This window comes from Colias eurytheme, chromosome 18 (assembly GCF_061535395.1).
Source record: "Colias eurytheme isolate Ceu_HAF_F1 chromosome 18, ilColEury1 Martin Lab GWU primary, whole genome shotgun sequence".
Taxonomy (NCBI): Eukaryota; Metazoa; Arthropoda; class Insecta; order Lepidoptera; family Pieridae; genus Colias; species Colias eurytheme.
The window spans coordinates 3,266,278-3,288,578 of NC_142997.1; the positions used below are offsets into that span (position 1 = coordinate 3,266,278).

The 22,301-nt window shown below is 32.6% G+C and overlaps 1 protein-coding gene across 5 annotated transcripts in view; it reads left to right on the forward strand.

Moving 5' to 3' along the window:
• dsx (transcription factor doublesex) overlaps positions 1–22,301 on the forward strand; it is a 138,627-nt gene that overhangs the window by 46,809 nt on the left and 69,517 nt on the right. Inside the window, exons 2-4 of one of the 5 annotated variants that reach the window (XR_016457721.1) lie at positions 9,056–9,199; positions 12,799–12,880; positions 14,671–14,842. Coding sequence is in view for 4 of the 5 variants with exons in the window: in XM_090112212.1 (XP_089968338.1) it covers positions 9,056–9,199; positions 12,799–12,893 (239 nt within the window). In the remaining variant the exon portion in view is untranslated. Of the gene's footprint in view, positions 1–9,055; positions 9,200–12,798; positions 12,898–14,531; positions 14,843–22,301 lie in introns of those variants that run through there. The other 4 variants (XM_090112212.1, XM_090112211.1, XM_090112209.1 and 1 more) reach the window with 4 other exon arrangements.

The following is a 22,301-nucleotide window of genomic DNA, read 5'->3' on the forward strand; positions in this document are numbered from 1 at the left end:
GTATAACTGTTACTTGTATTTTCTATTTGCATTTTTATATAGAATTTTATACATCTTATAAGAATCTTCATACACGTGCGTTCAGCCAATTCTCGACTTCCTGCAGGACGGATCGATATTGACACTAAACAATAATATATTAATAACAACGGTTACAGTATTGTTATCGAAGTAGGCGTTCGTTTCCTGCGGTACTCCCGCCCGGTCACGTACAAACACAAAGTAATGTTTTTCACCGTTTATTTGTTTGCCTGAATGGGCCCTTGTTTGTCACCGGACGTGGCGATAAGTGTCCATTAAGATTACTGAATAATAGGCCTTTGGTGACTCTCGAATGTAACTTTGTTTATAATGTTACTGTTTCTCGCGAATGTATTTATCGTCCTGGTGTGATAACAGCATTTTTGGTGGTATTATTATGCGTTTTGTTACTTTGTCACTTCGATAGCAACAGGTTAACAAAATGGCGCTCTGTTTTGTTTTATGCGGCTTCCGGCAGCTATCATAAATAGCTTTTAAGAGCAGTTAGAGGGTAACAACCATTCTGGCTTAGCGGGGAAATAAGGAAATTACCTATATCCCTATTTCAAGTCATGTTCATCAAAATGTTCCGATTTTAACATGACGATTTCTTTAAAAAGCTTTTTAGAATCAGAAACAAATGAGCTTTAGCACTGGACTGGCAATGTTATTTTGGATTTTCGCATTAAGATGAGTTCAGCAAAAATTCTTATCTCTATGAACACTTTATGGTTATGAAAGCTATAGTAGTAACATAGTATAAATGGTCGAAACCAAGGTATGTACCTACTATGTAGATAGGAAATCTAGAAGTTTCCATCATTAAACAAACTCGTGTTAGAGTAATAAATGCCTGTCCTTGTCGGCATGGTGGATTTACGTTTTCACGGCGTTTACTATTTTCACGTTAATTTTAAATACAATGTATCTATTTATGTGTTCGTGTCTGTGTTTCTTGTGATTTTTCTCATGGCACACATTTTATGGGTGTACTCGTGTACCATGTAAAAATACCTAAGTACAACATAATATTATAATAATTCATAAACTTAAGAAGTTCTTTCTATGGCAAAACTAACCTTTAAGTAGGTACTAATAATTAGCTTCATCTGTATTTTTTAATGTTCCTATAATCGACTCCTTTACTCGTTTCCACCTACTTTAAACGGACAGGTTTAATTCAAACTTTGTACACTTATCCGAAATCGGTGACGATAATTTCTTATTTCACTTTTTTGTTTCTTAACTACCTACATTAATTTAAGTTTAAAATGTTTTGCCTTCTTACAGTAGGTACCTTACTAATGAATGTATCCATATTCCCTTTGCTTACATTTCCAGTGGAGCTACTCCTTTTCCCGGTTGAGTAAATAACACAATTGAAGTGGAACGGAAGTGACGGAACACGCAATAGCCGCTTGTGGTTGGTTACTTCTTACGATATTTATGCACCACTCAACCAAGTAAAATATTTCTCCCTATTAGCAGGTGGTACTTAGGTATGTTTTACTTTTACATAGTGTTTAACAATGGCTACCCATATGATGTGGATATCAATTAGGTTCCTAATTCCTATACTCAGGTATCAGTAGTTACAGATGTACCTATAGTCATAGTGACGGAATGAAGATTTTAATATTAATTTTATACATTTGAATGCCATTGTAAATCGACGAATCGAGCAAAACGCAAATGTCTAAAAATGTCTTTCCTCTGTCAGTATATTTAAATGTAGAGATAAGCTCTACACTGAAAATAATGATTTATATATTATGAAAAACCCACTAGAAGAGCAAGAAAATAAAATGCCTGTATATATTTCGAACATCAGGACAAATCAGTGATAAATTACCTCCTATCATTTCAGAAATAAACGTCAGGACAATTTTTTCAAGTCATTTGTGAATAACAGCAAAAACACGGTGTTGTTAAAACTAACGTAGATATTAATTGAAACATGCAAGGTAGAGACTAGAGGGTAACTTCAAACGAATTGACTTTTTTAATTATTCATCTACGTTTAATGAGGGTAATTGCTTTATGATACTCCTGTAGTACCTACCTACTTGCTCTTTCACTGTAATTACGTAATATAGGTGCCGTATCTGTTACAATCTTTTATATTGTAATTTGTTTTTTACAACCGCGTGCAAGCTTATGTTAGTGGTTATTTTTATAATGCTGAATTATCATTGAAAACTATCTTTAGTCTGTTCCTGTATAACTACCTAATTCCTTGTTTATGAAAGGGTGCAGGATTTTGACTGATATACCTAAGATAGATGTTATATATATCTATTAAAGTAGGTAAGGATTTATAAGGAAAACTTCTAAGTTTAAAGTTGTTTATTTGCAAATGCATTTGTTTGGACTTTATAGAGATTATGTTATTTTTAATAGAACGTGTAATGGATTTTAAACGTAGCCTTGGTTGAAGTAACATGTTTATAAGTAGCAACAGGCTTTGCTCATCGGGGACAATCTGCTTACTGCAGGTAAGAAGATTGACAGGCAAAGATTTAAAAAAATGTAAGTATGTAATTTTATAAAAAAAGTTATTTTAAAGATTTTTAAGTTTTAAACAGTTTATTTAAAGTAGGTAACTACAAGTAGGACAATATGCATGAACTCCTTATCTAATGAAAGATTAAGCACAAATAGGGTAACAAGACGCATTTATTTCAATGCGAAGGTCCCTAAATTCAGATTGATATTAAACCTAGGTGTAAAACATACTTTATCTGACACATTTTTGTCATTGATATCGTCGTACCTAATTGAGCCATTTCGATTTTGTTAGGTACATTAAATAATAGCTATTGCTTTATCACAGTATCTTGTGCTAAAAACTTCGAAACAAAATGTCTTATTTCATCCATGATTCACGCTATCGGTTGTAACATTGTAACGCTTACAGTGGGAGTGCCAGCCGCCCATTTCCTTGTTTTAGCAATCCTTTCCTCACCAATCTTAATATTTTAATACCTACTATTATAAAGACGAAAGTTTGTATGGATGTTTGTTACTCTTTCACGTAAAAACTACTGAACCGATTACAATGAAATTTAGCACACATATAGAGGGTAACTTGGATTAACACATAGGATAGGTTTTATCCCGGAAATCCCACGGGAACGGGAACTATGCGGGTTTTCCTTTGAAAACGCGGGCGAAGCCGCGGGCGGAAATCTAGTAACTTTATATTACGAAGCATACATAGGTACAACGGACTATATTACGCAGTATTGCTCAGGCGAGTTCTTCAAGACGATCTCAGTTAACAGTTGCGTGGTTGTAGCACAGAATAGTTAACAGTACAGGTAGTTGTAGTGAAAATGTTAAGCTCAATAGTCGTAGGCGTTAGAAAAAAAGCGGTTCTATATTGAACGTCACGATCGACCAATAGCGAGCGGCGGAGGCGTGGTCGCGCGTTCCGATTGGCCGGCCTTTCCTTACAACGCATCCGATTATAAAGTTACATCGCGGTTTCGTGGTCGATGTAACTGTTTTATTGTTACCTACAAAATTCGATGCCATTAATTATTTTTATTTGACGGTATTTATTTATGTCTGAGTTAATTCTGTTTGGCTGGGATCGATTTGTGTGGAAAGATATGCAGAGGCGGCTCGTGACAAAATTTTATGGGTGTTCACTTTAAATAAAACACTGAAAATACATGGTGTAAAGCAGTACATTTATCAAAAAAAATACTTATAAAGGAAATACATACGTCTTTCTTTTTGGTGTGCAAAAATATCTATAACTTAAAGCGACAAGACATTCGTAAATGTCTGTTGTTGCTTTCATCACAACCACACAACCACGGTGTTTTCACATATTGTTCAGATTTAAACACACGCGTATAATATGTTTTCGTTTTTGTCGTACATTTTTGCGTGATCAAGTTCAGGCCGTGGCGGTCCCTTAGCTTTACATTCAAGCCGAATTTGTAACGTTTTATCACACTTTTTAATGAACGCCACATTATAATTATTGTTCATTTTAACACTCACAAGTAATACTGATAACTACAGGCTATTTCAACACGTATTTTATAATTTTAATTAGAAAATTGCATGAATCGCGCGCGTGCATTGAAGTTGACTCGAGTGTTTGTTTATATTATAGAAGTGGCAACTTGCAACGTCGCAATCGCTGTCCTGCCGGGCGGTAAAAACGAACCGGCAACGTTTGCGGGTGCGGCGCTCCGAATTTTGCTACTTTTCCATAGAAAATCTTCTGTTTCACGCGCAGGGCTCTGGCAAAACCCTATCTTTCACTCCTATTGGATTTCGTATTAGGAAATGTACTAAATCTTTTTTCATTGGAGCGCAATCGTGAGCGCTCCGCTTCGCGCGTTACATAATACAGTAGGTATTATACAGGTGTATGGGATGATGGAACGATGGATATATTCATGGGTATTAACAGTAGTTTTAAAGATTACGATTGATTTTAAATAGTAATAATTAATGTTAATAATTAAATTAAGGAGTATGATTTTATTATAATTATTTATGGGAGTTCACTGCACCAGCGCTCCTTAGGGCGAGCCGCCTCTGAAGATATGGGTGGTTATCGTCTTGTTAGTTTGTCTTGTAAAGCGATTTGTTTCAATGTCGTGGTAGTGACCTACTTACATGTACCTAAGTTCAGTCCAGTAGAAGCAATGATTATTTATAAATAACAATTAACATCCTACTTACGTAAAGTTTGTTTAATTAATAATTCATAATATTAATATCGAACATAATAATTTACCTGATACAAAAGATAGATAGGCCGCAGACTATTAAAAAAAATACCTACCCCTTTTTCTCTAGTTACCACATAATAAACAGCCCTAGGTGCAATAATATCTTCCAAGCAATTGAGGTCGACCTCTGAAGTTATATTTCACACCTTAGTTACAATCAAATACAGTGCCTTAGGTACCTTATATACCTATGTACCTATAGGTATAACTGACATTGTAACTAAAACCTCTAAAAGCGAACATAAATGGCGAACCATTGTTATCGTTATCTCCTCACGGATACGCCATAAAACGCCCCTAGCCTATGTACCTAGTACCTACTGTAAAAACAGAAAACGTGTAACGCTTTACTTATCTTGAACTGCCATTGTTTAGTTTCCTTACTGCTTAATTGCCAATGATAGCTGGAGGTGCGATAGTAACTATATCTTTATATGTAGAAGTTATTATAATTATACTAAAGTATGTAAAAAGAGTGTTCTTGTAAGGTGTAGGAAGTTCTTGGAATAACTGTTGATTTTGTTGCTCAAGCTTCAGGCTTTTAATAGAAGAAAAATATTTGATAACTACACTGTCTACATAACAAAGAGGTTGGTATGTAAGTAGGTGCATGTCAAAATAAATTAAGGCATACATTATAATCCGTGTATGTATCAGTTTCAGAATGTGCAGTCAATGCTCAATATAGTTCCTGAAAGCTAGGAATGGAAAAACGTTATTAAAACTAAAGTTGTTTAGTTTTGTAGAGATGTCTATCTTTCGTCTCTGTCCGGTATCTACAGAACAGCCAACATGATAACTGGATCAATAAAAAAAAAGACGGGTTGCACTCCGGGAGTGCCGGCAGAAGTGAAAACTTGATAATTAACGTTGAGCATGTTTGATATCCATCCGTCTTACGCTTTTTCGATCAGGTCATGGTGTCCTGACGCGAGTTTAAGATTTTATACCCAACGCCGCTAAAGAAGTTTTCACTTCAAAAAAATTGGCAGATCGAGGTTCCTATAAACCTTCAAAGCGGATAAAAATCACAGCATGCCTTGCTATCCTTGTATTACTTCTCTATAAAGCAATCAGCTACCAAAATTGTACTTCCAAAGAACATTTTCTCATTTCGCTCGCATTCCAATTATGCGAATAAAAAGAATTATTCAACACGAAACGGCAGCGCAATAACGTGAGTCGTAAACCGTATCGCAGGTTATCCCGCCGTAAACCAGATGCCGTAAACATACTGCATTGCGACTTGCGACTTTTGTCCAATTCTTAGCTTTAGGTACCTCCGTTTACCCTTTCAGTTTTGTATGATAAGAATAAGAATTGAGATATATAATCCAAAAGATATGATACATGTCGAATGTTCTTACAGTCATTATTTTGTTGTAGATGATAGGATGGTAAAGATATTTCAAAGCCATATCCATGAAATATTAAGCAAAATTGTAGTCCACATTTGTAAAAGCATGGTAGTAGACTACTACTAGTAGATAGTGTCTTGTTCTTTCTTAACATAACGGTTTCATTACGAAGTCTCTGTTAGTTCTCTCCATTGATAAGTGCATTGTCCATGTGGATAATAGGTATGCATCTTCAACCCTTAGCCTTAACTTCGAACACACCATTTTTCATCCTTTTTTTTTCATCGTCGTAGAAAAATAATTCAATAGTATAGCCTTAGTATAGCATAGTGACTGATGAGTTATGATGCATTCTGATTGCCACCTTGTTTTATTGGATAATAAAAAATGTATGTTAAACTACTTTTAAAAATAAATGTAGCATATGGTAAATTGCAACTACCTTCATTTAGTGGAAAGAAACCCTAGTATCTAGGCTCGGATCAGGAGTTCCTCGAAAAACAAATCAATGTATTGGCTGTGTGTCTTCTTGACATTATTGTTGAACGAAACAACTAATTGAAGGGTAGGTGATTTTCTTTGTGATGTTTGATCTCGGTTTATTCACATTTTGATATGTTTTGTAAACGAAAGTTACAGTTGTTTAGTCATAAAAAGCTCACCAAAGGAAAGAAGAATAGGTTTTATTTGTAGATAGTGTTGTATTTAATTTTGATGATGCTTTGAGCCCTGTTCTGTTACAAATAAGTATATGGACATGGGCAGACTATTTCGTCTAACCTTTATCATATTCCAAGGATATAATAATCGAGTAAAACACAACGCTTTAAAATTATAGTTATTCTTTTGTAGTAGAAAAACGAAAAGAACGAATGATTCATTGAAATTATGGATCTGAATGAGATTTCTGAACAGGGAAGTATGATAGCTCTTCCCCAGCTATTCACAACAGTTGAATTCAGTGACAACCATAAAAATAGTTGTTAGGAAGTCATAGAAGTTTTCATAGGTAATCAAATGAGACAATACCGTGACACACGAAGCATACAAAGCATTGACACAAGGTGACTGAGATGATGGTCCTCCCGTGAATAGGTATTTACGGACAAAGGGAAGTCGTAAAGCGAATGGCGCGAGACCTTCCACTTTATGAGCTGGTGACGATGTTTCTTAATCCTTTTTACGAGCTGCGTACTTTGTAACTGGGATGCGCGCTATGGCGGGAAAATTATTTCATGAAATGTTTAAAGATTGTAAATTGTCATTTTCTATAGGAGTGCTTGATTCAGTAGGTAGGTACCTATGTATAAAGCTAGAAAGGAACTAGAATTTACAGTGTTTTGATATTTTGACGATATGTTAACACGATTTTTTTTTTATTTTAATATCTAGTTTATCTTGCATATATTTTCTTAACTCCAATAGCACTATTATTTAAGAAGTTGTAGTATATTATTTATACTATTGTAAGGAATTGACTATATTCTAAAGAACATACATATGAACATATTATACCAGTCTCATATTTCTGTCGCACCAGATCTTAGCGAGCTCCTTGAAACAATTGACGCTTTCAAATAAATATTTATATGAACGCTCTCAAATATTTACCTTTTCAGAAGTGTGATTAAATTGTATAAATAAACATAAAGACCTAAATAATGTCACAGTATAAACTCTTCAGCGTATTTAGTTTACACGGTTCATTTCTGTTGAGTTTACATTAGTGTTGGGTGGCTATTAACCTTCTTGGAAGTAAATGCCTTAGGTCAGTGTTACTGTGGTGTTAATAAGTTCAACTTTATAACGGCTTTTCTAACAAACAGTATGTAGAACGTTCTGCGTGAAGGATAGGGTTAGTGCTTGATTAGTAAGAAAAATACGTTACATATTTGCCTTCATGTATGCATTTGATTAACAGATTACAATTGATAAGACAGGTACACCTATCTAGATACTGTATGTGCTGTTTTAAAGGGAATACACAAATCATTATTCATTCATTCATATTTTTCAAATCATTATTCATTCGAAGCTCCTTATTTCTTAAATTGGCAATACGGGTATTTATTGATTATATTATATATATTTTTCTTTGATTGATGTGTTGATTACGATGCATCAGGTTAAAGCAGTTTTCTTCATTAGAAGGTTAATGGGAAAATGCCTCAATTGATGATAGAACAACGGTTCGCTAAATGTGCGAATAATAGTTGGGTAGCTTTTGCATTCAAGTGAACCTTTGTAAGTGCTTATGAATAGTATTTTAATAAGCTTTTATAATCAAAAACGGTCAGCAACTATTTAGAATTTTTCGCACTTAACCCTTTGGAAGAAGTGGGTATACAAATTTTATCTTTATCTTTACCTGTATAAGAACTAAAGTCGCATGTAAAGACGTATATTTGAGACTACTCAAAGGGCGAAAATGAGTTGCAATTATTTAAAGTGGGTAACTAGCTGCCGTCTCAACGACGCTTCAGTTAAGCCTGGAGATTGAATACAGCTTGTTACTTGAGACAAGCATAATTTTGTTTAAGTAGGTGTGGAAGTTACAAATCAGTAAATTATCTAATCTTGAGATGTTAACACCATTATGGGGAATATATTTTAAGATGCACATAATTGCTCCGAACTGTTGGTAAAAGAAGTCGGTTAATAATCAATAATATTCCAAGATCTATTATTATATTTTTAACTAAGAGGTTTGGGCATTGAAATAACATTTTATAATGTCCATTTTAAATTGAAGGAAAAGAGAAAATATTGTTAAAATTGAATCTATCCTATTCATCAATATCATCCATTTAGATACCTACTTGTTTCTTTTTAAACATACCATCTTAATAGAATTAACCTTCTATTCTTCAATTGGATGTCAAATCTAATAACAATTAATGAGGTTCTCCATTGTTCCAGCGGTGTCTTTAGAGCCCCTCGTCGAGAACTGTCACAAGCTGTTAGAAATATTCCACTACTCCTGGGAGATGATGCCGCTGGTGCTCGTCATCCTGAACTACGCGGGCAACGACCTGGAGGAGGCCTCACGGAAAATTGATGAAGGTAGGCAAAGGATATTTATTATATATTTATATATTGATAGCCTTTATATATTGTAACAGGGGCTATCCAAAGATTACGTTTGAAAACGTAGGGAGGACCTTTACATAGGTGCGATATTCAATTGCAAGGATTGGGAAGGTTCATGAAATGCCTCAATATAATATGATGACAGTCTAGTAAGCTTAATAACTTCAAAAGTATTGAAATTAAAGTACCTACTTAATTTAAGCTCTGTGTTAATCATTAAAATATATCATCTTACAATAGAAGAGGAATTCATATTTAAATAAGTAGGTAGTAAGAATTCAATTATTCAAACACATGAAATTTGCATGACGTAATTTTTGGATGACCCCACGCAAGGACCTTGGTCTTAAATAAAAAAAAATAAAGGTGAGAATATGTATCCAAAACGAGCAAATCAAATTATAGAGTAGTGAATTTACTATTGGTTTTCTTGATTTTTTGTGTACAATATATATTCTCATTTAAATTACTCTGTTTATATTTTATATCACTATCGAAGTAAATTTTTCGGATGCAATCATAATAATAATTAGATAATTAAATATTTAACGGAACAATCATGTTTACTTCAATTTGATTATTTAAATTAATTAAATTGCCGAGTTAAATTTAAAGCAATGGATGATGGGTCTTCATCATCATCATTCAAAATAATAATATCCCTACTAAGGACGAAGAACCTTATAAGATAGACACTGCAAATTATAAATAGAAGAAAATGAAATAAAAATATTTTTTTACCATTTTAATTTTTATCATACCTATGCTTATTCAAATAATACATTATGTTTATTTCATCACTTCAATAAGGCTCATAGATTTTAGATTTACAAGTATGTCATCATATAAAGAACTTATCGATAGAACGGGCTTTGATATAACATTGTAACACAAATAAATATTATAGAAAAACGCGATTTACTCCTTCAACTTGTCATGTTTCATATATTCATCAAAGAAAATATATGGGTCTCGATGGTTTTTCCAAGTAAGTTAAGTAAAATGTTATCTTCAATATATTCAAAGCATTATGCAAATATCTAGAGAAAATGTAATCTGTTAATGTGTGTTACATTTGCAAAAAATAAAGAATTTACCTCGTGAGTCGTGGCTACGCAGGCCTTACTAATTAATGTATGATAAGTGGTAGGTAGATGTCCTAGTAACGCCTATTACATGTAAAAAGTAAAATATTAACGTCAAAGTGTTGATAGGAGCCACTTCTTTTCTATAAACAACTCTATTTTAATTAAACGCTGTTGAAGGCTCGTGTTTAAGTTATTAGAAAACTTGATGTTTTAAGGTATTTCTTCTTACTAGCCAACATTTATATCTTTCGTGAAAGTTTTAATTTTTCCGTGGGATAGAGGATAGCTTTATACCTATACTAGCGGTCCGCCCCGGCTTCGCCCGTGGTACATGTTTACGTTTTCTCTACATAAGAACCATCCTCGTACTTCAAGGAATATAATAAAAAAAGAATTATCGAAATCGGTTCATCCGTTCTCGAGTTATGCGCTTACCACACATTTTGCGATTCATTTTTATATATAAGAATATAGTAATAGGTACCTTACCTCCGATTTTTGTTTGTGTTATTTTTACTGGTTATAAGTTATAACAAAACTTCCAAGTTTAATATTTAAATTCGATGGTGATATAAAGTAATATAGCATAGAGTTATTTAGCAGCAGCGAATTTTATGCAATGCGATTTTTTTATGAATTTACAACAAAGTATTATTTGAGCACAAATATATGTTTACTTTTACCATTTTATCATACCTGAGTAATAAATGCAATAACATATCTGTCGTAAAAAACAAGCAAATATAATATTTTATAAAAAAATGTGCTTTCTTAATACTATGTTGAATGTTATTATAGTTAAAATTTTACCCATTTAATATTTTAGTTATAGTGTTGAATTCTATACTTACTACAATGTCAAAAAATAACAAAAAAGGAATACAATGTCACTCCAGCTCGCATCGGCAGATAGAGCCTTTTTATTTAATATTTTAGTAGGATTAATTGTGGGAAAATAAACGTTGAAACATTCTTTTTTTGTTTATTTTAAAAGAAATATTTGGACTCTACCAAAACACTTTTCATTTCTGAAATGTGAGTTGAAAGTTAGTTGATTGTAATCTCTTGTATCATGTTAGTTCAATAAAATTGTTGACATGCAAATATTAACCCAATACTTGACCAATAAAAGCAGAAAAATCAACATCGTATATCTCTATACCATGTTGATGATAAAGGAACGTACAGAAAATTGTTACGGGTCCAGGGTCTAATCCGGACAATCCGTTAGCATAGAATAAGCCCATTTTATTAAAGACTTATGTACAACAAACTCAGTATATAAATCTATATTTTTTTAAATATATAAAACTCAAAGGTGACTGATATAGTGATCTATCAACGCACAGCCCAAACCACTGGACGTATCGGGCTGAAATTTGGCATGCAGGTAGATGTTAGGACGTCATCCGCTAAGAAAGGATTTCCCGAAATTCTTGCGGGAACGGGGAAAAACGGGGATGCACGTACAAAGTCGTGGGCGGAAGCTAGTTGATGATATAATTTATAAATGATGAATTGACCCTGATCAGGAAACCAAACAAAAATGCAAGTACTGTTTCTACTAAAACAGAGAAAGATAATTCAAATAGACAAGAGAGATAAGAGAATCAGTTTGACGTAAAAAATATATAAGTGATGTAAAAAATATATAATTACTTTACTTATTCAAAGAATTAAATGTGGGTAATTAAGATTTAAGCTTGTAGATAAATGCGGGCTGGAGGATGTCGAAAAATTCCGCCGTTACGTAGGGATGGTAACAAATATGTTGATAATGGTATTAAATGGGTATGAAAAAATATTTTCAAATAATCTACATAGTTCCATATTTGACTACCTACTCCTTCAGTTAAATAAAAAAAAAAAAAATATTTGCAAGAGATTGTCTTTGATTGTAATGATTGTTTTTCTTAGATTATTTGTTTCCTATATCAAGGGAAAACTTGATTGTTAATTAGCTGTAACAGCATCAATAGTTGGTCTATTTTTTATACCTTCTTACTTTTGAAGGCTCTTTAGTCTGATTTTCTCTTAATGAAGTCAAACAAATAAACCATAAACAATCATTATTTCCTTCTTCTAACGAAGACGTAGTTAAGATCATGAAAAATGGATATTCAAAGATAAATTTAATTCAATATGAGTAGGGTCAAATATTGAAACGATTTAATGAAATGCTAGCGATTGTTTATAAATATGTGTCTTAAATGTTGGTTTGAAAGAAATAACTATAATTTTAGGAAACTTTTAGCCTTAAATTAAATTCTCAATATGCCATCATGTTAATCTAATTATTATTTGTATTTTAATTAACATTTGTAAGTACCGTAAATCTATTCAAAATTTCTGATCAATATCCTGCCTGTAAAAGCATCTCTTTTATCTATACGTAGAGTCTATTTGCTAAAATATACAAAATAGTTATTTCTTCCACCAACCCGCACTGCGATTGCCTTTACGCGTCGTGTCACTTGTCCGCAGGCAAAATGATAATCAACGAGTACGCGAGGAAGCACAACCTGAACATCTTTGATGGTCTCGAACTGCGGAACTCTACTCGCCAGTACGGACTTTAATACAGTAATAATAGTTGTTTCATTACACACTTACATACAACACATACAAAAAATAAATAAAATAAAGTTTTATTGACATAATAAATAGGTACAGCTTGTATATAAATCCATACAAAGTTCAAACTAGAGGGCTAGGAGTTATATGATAGGTTAAAATAAAAAAAATAAAGTTTTTTTCACCAAGTTTGTTATCAAGCAAAAGAACTTAACAAAAATAAGTTCAAATATAATCTATTTGTTATTTAAATTCATATCATCCAATTAAAATCAGTGAAATGCGCTGAATGGATTAAATTGACTGGTTAGTGGTTACTATGATAAATTTATTGTTAGGTTTAGATTCCTTTTATGATATTTGTTTTCGTATTTTGTAAATACATTACTTTTATTTCACCTTTGTTACTGTAATTTCAAGTAACTACCTATAACAGGAGTTTACAGGAATGTACGAATTAAATTATTTTCGATTATTTTGTCGTAAACAGTTTATTTTTGAGATTAATTATTCAGTGCATTGAAAACTTAAATTTGTATGAAATATTTATGAATACAGAACATGACTTTTCACATCCACTATCCTCATATTGATACATGGTATGCATACAATTCTTGTTTTGTATTTAAAATTGAAGATATTTGAAAATAGATACACAATCATCAAATTATCTGGCACATTACTGATTCGGCTAGTCTATCAATTTATTGTTGAAATTAGAGCTACAGTCATCCATTTACAAATATATTCTTATAGGTAATTGAGACTTAAAATAAATAATCGGCACGGTCTGTACTAAATTAGAATATAAAATTTTAAAATACAAAAGCTCAATAAATTTCATAAAATACATTGTTTTTGTTTCGTATTTTTGTTATCATACAGCTCATTTGAAAAGTATAGATGCTATTTGTAATGTACAGTGCATTGCTAAGTTGTACAATTATTGTTTTTTTTTTAATTACAAAAAGATTACACGTACCTAGTACAAAATCTAGAGCTTAATTTCAGTTATAATTTTAATTTAAAACAAGACATGTGAAAATCAAATAAAATTAAAATATTTTAACATTTCAATAACCAAAAATAATTTAATAAAATAGCATATTATCTAATAAATAAATCAAACAATATGATTTTACAAATTGCATGTACGAATTTGTTTCTCAACTCGCGTCACTTTAATTATGACAAAAAAAATTAACAAAATATTACGGATACTTTTATAGCTCTGTTCCTTTATTTATCATAGGAAATAGATTCTTGCACGAGACAGTGTTTAAGCGGTATTATGTTGCCGCATGTTCTAAATAAACTGATGAAATCACGCGTATTTACCGCAAAGTCGCAATACTTTCAACATTGAGTATGCGCTCGATTAGCAAAAAGAAAATATGTGAACAGAGTCATGTCATATCAATAAAAAATGAATCAGTAAATACTAGTAGCAGCATATGTATATTAGGCAATCGTTTGCATTAATCAGTTTCCTCATTCAATGTATTATACATTGAAACAAAGCAACAATGTTTAACACTCACACAGCAGAATTATTTACACAAGTCGATAAAAGAAGTTACAAGTCAGCTAAATCAGTAACACACACACACACACACTAACCAGTAGTGATTTCCACTTTGCAGTGATCGGACGAAGTTGGAGAAATTCGATAGTTAATAGTGAACATCGAAATCAGCATGCATAGTGACGCAAGTGTTGTGCTAGTGTGTCGTCGATGTTTTTAATTTTTTGTTTTATTTAGTGTTATTTTCTTTTTTGTAGGAAAATGCTGAGCGAAATTAATAATATAAGTGGTGTACTATCGTCGTCGATAAAGTTGTTTTGCGAATGATACTTTATTTTACAAGTGCGGTGTTGTGTGTGGACGTGCAAAGCGCAAAGCATATGTGTTGCGAATAAGGACTGTGCGGTCGGACGGAGACGGCGTTCCAGGGTGAGCCATTTGATTTTATACTGCGCAACCAAGCTAATTTCTTTATTATTCATCTCGACTAAAAATGAATTTTTGAAAATTAAAATCATAATATTAGATTTCTTATAAATTTGCTTGGTTGCGCTCATATTTCAATATTTTATCTAGATGTGTAAAGAATTACGCTCTTTTTAAGTTTATGATAAACAAGCCGATGATACGCAGTAAAATATTTGAGTTTCGTAAGGATATAAATTAATTACCTATCATACAAAAAGTTTAGTGAATACAATTATAAAAGTTTCGCATGTACCTACATAGATCGTCACGGTCGTTACACGTATAGAAATTATTAAATTAAAATCGCAATTTTCATACACTTAACTCTACCTAGTAAGGGCTCCTGAATACTTCTGAAGAAAAAAAACCGCTGAGTTGTGGCCGAATATAAACAATAATACTAATTTTGTACGGCTTCATAATTAAAAGCCTCATGGACATTCTTTCATTCCTCCGCAGCCGTAAACTGCGGGGTTTATCTCCATTTATAATATTTCCTTCGACTTCAGCCATAACGCGGGTCGTTCAGACTTTTATAATATGCAATTATAGATTGTAAAAATGTCGAGCGAATCACTGTAATGGCATATGCTGTAAAAACAGGCCTGTAATGAGTCGCGTGTAGGCAAATTGTATTTAAGATTCTCAGAAATGTTGTAAAATTCTTTTCGCAATTATATTATATGGCACGTTAATGCGCTTTCCTTGTTACGACTTCTGCAAATTAGAGCGATTAATCAATTGTATTATTTACCCAGAAATAAAAATAAAATATAAATAATCTGGTTTCACCTCTACAATTTTGAATCCGAGTTGCATCATGACTGTCGCATTTTAAAGGTAGGTACCTCAGCAAGTCGTAAAGAGTTAAATATTCTATTAGAAAGACGCATTGACATTAGTTTACGCAGTTTTTAACCGCAAAACTGATTACCCGTATCCCGTATGCTAGACAAGACCGCCAGGCAAACTTTGTTGTACCAACTTCTGCTAGGGTGGTCCGCGAAAGCTCGACAATAAGTAAAAAAAAGGCTATGTGGTCATTATACAATTTACTTCAAATAAAAAGTTTAGGATTCGAAAATATCGATATGAAAGAGATGTTATCGATTCGATTGGATCCATCGTAGAGTTTTACTTCTCTTGATATGTCATTGCAATATTTACGTACCATAAATAAAATTGTGTATGTAAAGCACTACATTTTTGATGGAACTCTACTCAAAAGATAACATTAAATCATATTCATAAATTCTAAATAATCAAAGGACATTAATATTCTACTTTTAGGATTAACTGCCATATCATTCAGTTTTAACAATCTATAACACATTATGTTATCCCATACCGCCAACAATGTAACCGGATATCGCTGTTGCAATCCCACTTATCGTTAACGTCTCAAGTGTGACAAGGACAGTAGGAAGTTTTACGATAGTTCGCGAATAGAAGGACTTTAAACGCTTTTCATTGCTTATTTTGCTCTGTGACTAATTTTACACTCGCAAAATATAATACATATCATGCGTTCCGATTTCTTAGAAACACCGCAAGTTGAGGATTTTATTACTACTTTTATATGACTGTTTCTGTCAAATTGTTTTACCATGTATAATGTTTGGTCTGAACAGCAAAATTGCGTGGAATAAAAGTAATTTTGTAAATTTTAATTAGAAGAAACTTATAGGATGGCTTGTATCTACTGCAATGTTCACTAGGTAGTACTCAGTAGGTCTACATATAGACAAAAAGATACAATTTATATTAGTTAGTGAAGTGAAGTCAAAGATATTTCAAGTATAAACATAATATTACCGCACAGAGATTTAAATAAAATGTCTGTGTTTACATCTCGAGAAGCCACGAAAGTGAAAGATGTAGAAATATTTATAGAAATTAATCATTTACACGTGTAACGTATAGCAAATAATCTGTTAATCTCTTGATTCCGTTACATCTTACAGAACTCATTGATTGATATTCAAATGAGATATTAATAGATATTTACGCACTTGCAAAACAATTGTATTAACTACTTAATTATGCGTAGGTTGTTTTTTATTGGTGTTACAAAATCACTTACCTATAGAATAGGCACTTTAAGGGAATCAATGGTAAAATAATGTTTAATATTGTAATTTATTCATGGATAAGACAAAATGGTTGTTCACAGATTTTTACAGTCTTCAAGATATTTCCATTACTTAGACCGCAGATACATTATTTTCATCACCAAATTTTATAGTGTCCAGTTTTTGCTGGTAATAAATCATAGAACAGGGCATCGTTATTAAGAGTTAAACAATATTTAAGGCCTTAATAGGGGCTAGCGACCTTGCTAGGTGATTTACAAGGCGGGATCGGAGGACCGGCGCGAATCTACCGTAGTAAAAGTACGTATAAAAATTATTCAATTTCATAAACACACTGTAAAAACACTACAATAATTGACGTTATATTGACTTAGCGTTTTGGTTTAAAGTCCAAAAATCGACCTCAGTTCATGATTTTTTCCAAAAACCTGATTGTAAAATAAACAAATTAAAACAACCATGCCCATTATCATATTCGAAACTTTAATATAGGTACATTTTTTTTAGATATATGTTCATTAAGAATCTAAGAAGAACAAGTGATAACTGCGTTAAAAACAACCGACTTCAAACTTGCACTTGCAACATTTACAAATACAGACAAAAATGCTTATAAAATAAAAACTACTGGGCCTACCCGAAAAAATTTTTATGGGACCAATTCGACACCATCCCGTATCGAACAAAAAAAGAATCACGTAAATCGGTTCAGAAACCTCGGAGTAATCGGTGTACATACATAAAAAAAAAACATACCTGCCGAATTGATAACCTCCTCCTTTTTTTTGATGTCGGTTAAAAACGGTTATAAATAGAGTTAATTTTCGGTATTAAAAGGGAATTCTACCCGATTCAGGCCTTAAAGATCAATATTCTCTACATTCTAGCTAATGCAACACAATTCACATCAATGCAACAAATCGCGTTAGGTAATATCGCATCAGATTATATTAAACTTATGTAGCTTCTTCTCATATAAACATTTAAAGGGTCTTTTCAAATCAATTCGTCAAACAATTACCGGCTTAATGTAATTAGAAAATGCAATTGTTTGTGGTTAGTCCAATACAATAGGTTCTGTGTTGGATGACCATTTCATTAATGTCAATATCATCCCCTTAGCAGGGGGTTATTAAGGTTCCATTATCCATTTGTTTGGAGACAATCAGCGGTAGTTAAAAAGTGAAATTATACACATACGACTTAGGGCCGATTTTTCAATGCTTGGATAAAACTTATCCGTGCAATAAAGTATTACACGATAATATTAAAATGTCACGTAAACTGTCAAATACGGGCAATTAGAATACGTTTTTAAAATGGTAGTTTTATACATTATACGACGAATAAGTTTTATCCAAGCATTGAAAAATCGCCCCTTAAAGGGGCGTATTATAACAAATTAAGTGCTGTGATTTAAAATAAAGTTGCTTAACTGGATTAGATATTTAACTGGTTTTGTTCTATTACAAGTTACAACATACTAACGGATAATAAGATAAGGAAGATGCATTTTAAACGGAATTACCTTCTTATTACAACTAAATCTCATTTAACAAAATAGAGCATTTCTAATATTATATTGTTAGTTGTTTTAAGAAATAACTTGTACATTTCGATAACAAAACAAGTGCAGTTGTCAATTCAAACTTTTCAGGTGGAAAATTAGACAATTGTTACTTCATTGAAGTTAGAGCGACGGTTTTCAACTGTCGCCAACTAAAGTTCTCATATGTGGTCGTCCGGCTTCGTCTGTTTTAAACAACATTCAAGTTTTCAACGTTAGACAAGTTAAATATGGACTCTAACTACATAGATTGAGGGTTGAAATTAGATGAAAAGTAAATTCAAAGTGACGTTTGTTTTGGACAGTGGGTAAAGTTTGAAAGCCACAAATTGACCGCGCTTGCGAAAACAATCAAAATAGGGAGCCGGTAATATGGACACCCTGATTACATCTGTCTTTAATTTAGTTCTACCGTGTTTTGTTTTGGTTTAACATGGAGTGATTAATCTATACTAATATTATAAAGCTGAAGAGTTTGTTTGTTTGAACGCGCTAATCTCGGGAACTTCTGGTCCGATTTGAAAAATTATTTCGGTGTTAGATAGCTCATTTATTGAGGAAGGCTATAGGCTATATCTCATCACGGTGCGACCAACAGGAGTGGAGCCATGGGGGTGAAACCGCGCGGAGCAGTTTATAATATAAAAATAGTAAAAAATTAATAAAATAAGACTTGTAGAGCATCGGTAGAGTTGTTGCAGCGTATCTATAATTCAATGTCAGTTGGAATTGTAGTAGAAATATTAAACTTATAAGAATACTGTTATACGTAAACCCTTCCGGAGTCTTTAGGAAAATCCTTCAAAAGACAAGGAAACCCTATTTGATAAAAAGAAGGACTTGAGTACTTTAAGTATTTATATTTTATTTCCTTAAAGGTAATAAAATATTTGAAAATGTTTAAAACTGCCATAAACCTAGACGATACACGGACCTTCGACAGTAAAAGCAAGCTATGTCCGATATCGCGGATTCCGTCGGATCCTATCAAAGCTTTTATTGCGGAAGCTTTTGTCCCGCTCACACTGCACCGGCTCAAAAGAGATGATGCTATTATCTTTTTCAGGAATTCATGGTCGTTCTAACTTTTATGTGTCTTGTGGAGCATCGCATATTTTTATTGCGTCTCGTGAATTGAAAAGCGGATGGAAATTGCGAAAAATACAACCAAGACTATTTTAGTTTGACTGTCAGACTATCCTATTCATTAGCAGATAATGCACTGAAAAATGACACCAATATTGTTAAATCTAGTTTAATTGTGACTGGCATAATAACTAATAAGGCTTCCGTAAAAAATGCAACTACCTACTACATTGTAACCGACGGTCGCGCTCGTGAAGGTGTATACAAATAGGTGTTAACTATACGTTCAAAGGTCAGCTTAAACCGACTTATAATTAAAGGATATTACGGGGTAATACCATATGATTAACAATAAAACACATATTTTAATCGATACGTTAGGCAATAGCTAGTTAATGACTTAAACCGATTATGTTCAGATTATCTATGTAATCGGTTGAATGGGAAAATTTATTGTTTTATAGTAAATTGAATAGTGATTCAATTTACTATAAAACAATAAATTTGTGAAATGAAAAACAATAAACAGTGGTTCATAGTAATAACGATTATAGTGAAATAAAATGCATTTTATTTTACCCTTATATCGGATAGGATTGATTTTTATTATGCCTTTAAACGTTGCGTTCTTTTCAACTTTTATTTATAACTTTTATTCCATAAAACATTAACATTATAGCTTCTATATAGTATAATAGTCATCCAATCTCCAATATAGTAATGGTGCAATCGGGGCAAAATGTAAGCAGCTCAATAAAATTATCTTTTACTGAATGTTGTGTTTAATAAAAATGAAAAAATGCAAAAAAAATGCTGAAAATCAGCGTTGCAACTATATTGCAACTTATGCTGAGTGGCTACCTGACTTGGCTCCACTTTTCGGCTTCATTTTATTTTATTTTACTCTTTCATTTATTATACTTATATTGTTTTGTTTCATGTTGTGTTGTTTTAATTTGAATTAAGTATTGTATTCAGTGTCAATTGTGTTTGTTATTAATTATTATTGTGGAGTCAAATAAATGATCTTTCTTTCTTTCTTCTTTCTTTCTAATATAACGGTAATACATGAATGATTGCAGAACATTTTATAGGATTACAAGGAGAAAGTTAAATATCTTTACAACAGTTGATGCACCTTTTAGGGCCGATTTTTCAATGCTTGGATAAAACTTATCCGTCCAATAAAGTATTACACGATAATATGTATTAAAATGTCACGTAAACTGTCAAATACGGGCAATTAGAATACGTTTATAAAATTGTAGTTTTATACATTATTCGACGAATAAGTTTTATCCAAGCATTGAAAAATCGGCCCTTAAATAAATAAACAGTAACTTATCCTCTTATTGTCACCAACCGCTGTTTTTACTATCCCCTTAAACGTTTTTTTGTCCTTGCATTGTAACTTCTGTGTCAATTTTCTCATGATCCATACTATAACTAATCACTACATAGTATAAAACAAAGTCGCTTTCCCTGTCCCTATGTCCCTATGTCCCTATGTCCCTTTGTACGCTTAAATCTTTGAAACTACGCAACGGATTTTGATGCGGTTTTTTTTAATAGATAGAGTGATTCAAGAGGAAGGTTTATATGTATAATAACATCCATTAAATAGTGGAGAAGTACTGTTATTTTTGAGGTTTCTAATGTAATGTCGTAAAAAATTACATTTTTTCTGCTTTCATTGCAAACGCAGGCTGAACCCTACGAGTTTTATCAAAATAATGTACTAAGTATTATACACATTGAAAAGGTCTACAGAAAAGTCCGCGATGGTATATGTCTATCTCTTATGGATAACCCACAATAACTTTTTTTTGTCATTTACTTTTTACGACAAATAATGGCTAATTTTCGATGCGATTTTAACCAATACAGCATTAATCCTTATCCAATTTAATACCTTGAATACATTGTTCATTTAATATAGATCTATATGGCCCTTTACACCGTATGATTTAAGTGAATATTTTCGAAGATATTACAGATTTAAAAATTGCGGGACGTAGCGTTTGCGGCGGTACCGGCCGGGCGCCCGGCTATATATTTTATACCCGTGCGAAGCCGGAGCGGGCCGCTATGTTTTTATATACAACGTACACAGATTTTCTGTAGTGTATTTAGTTACAGCATTGCACCCGTGCGAAGCCGGGGCGGGTCGCTAGTAATATTATAAAGCTGAAGAGTTTGTTTGTTTGTTTGTTTGAACGCGCTAATCTCATGAACTACTGGTCCGATTTGAAAAATTCTTCCGGTGTTAGATAGCCCATTCATTGAGGAACGCTATAGGCTATATATCATCACGCTAAGACTAACAGGAGCGGAGCCACGCGGGTGAAACCGCGGAGCGCAGCTAGTAATTTATAGAACATAATCAGCTCACATTTTATATGTATATCTAAAAGTCTGTTTCTACATTTTGACATAAAATAATAAAAGACCGGATTATGTAGGTTATTTAGTATTGTAAAGAAAAAAATAACGTTATATTAATGATGCCCGCCAACTCAGTAAAGTGGTTTTTTCGACATCGTTTAAACAAGGAAATTCGTTTGAAAGTAGAAATCTGTCTTCCAAGTGAGAAATCAGATTTATTACCCAGAAACCTAAAAGAATATTTGCGTAACGTATAAACTATAAGTTTGGAACATCTAATCGTCTAATA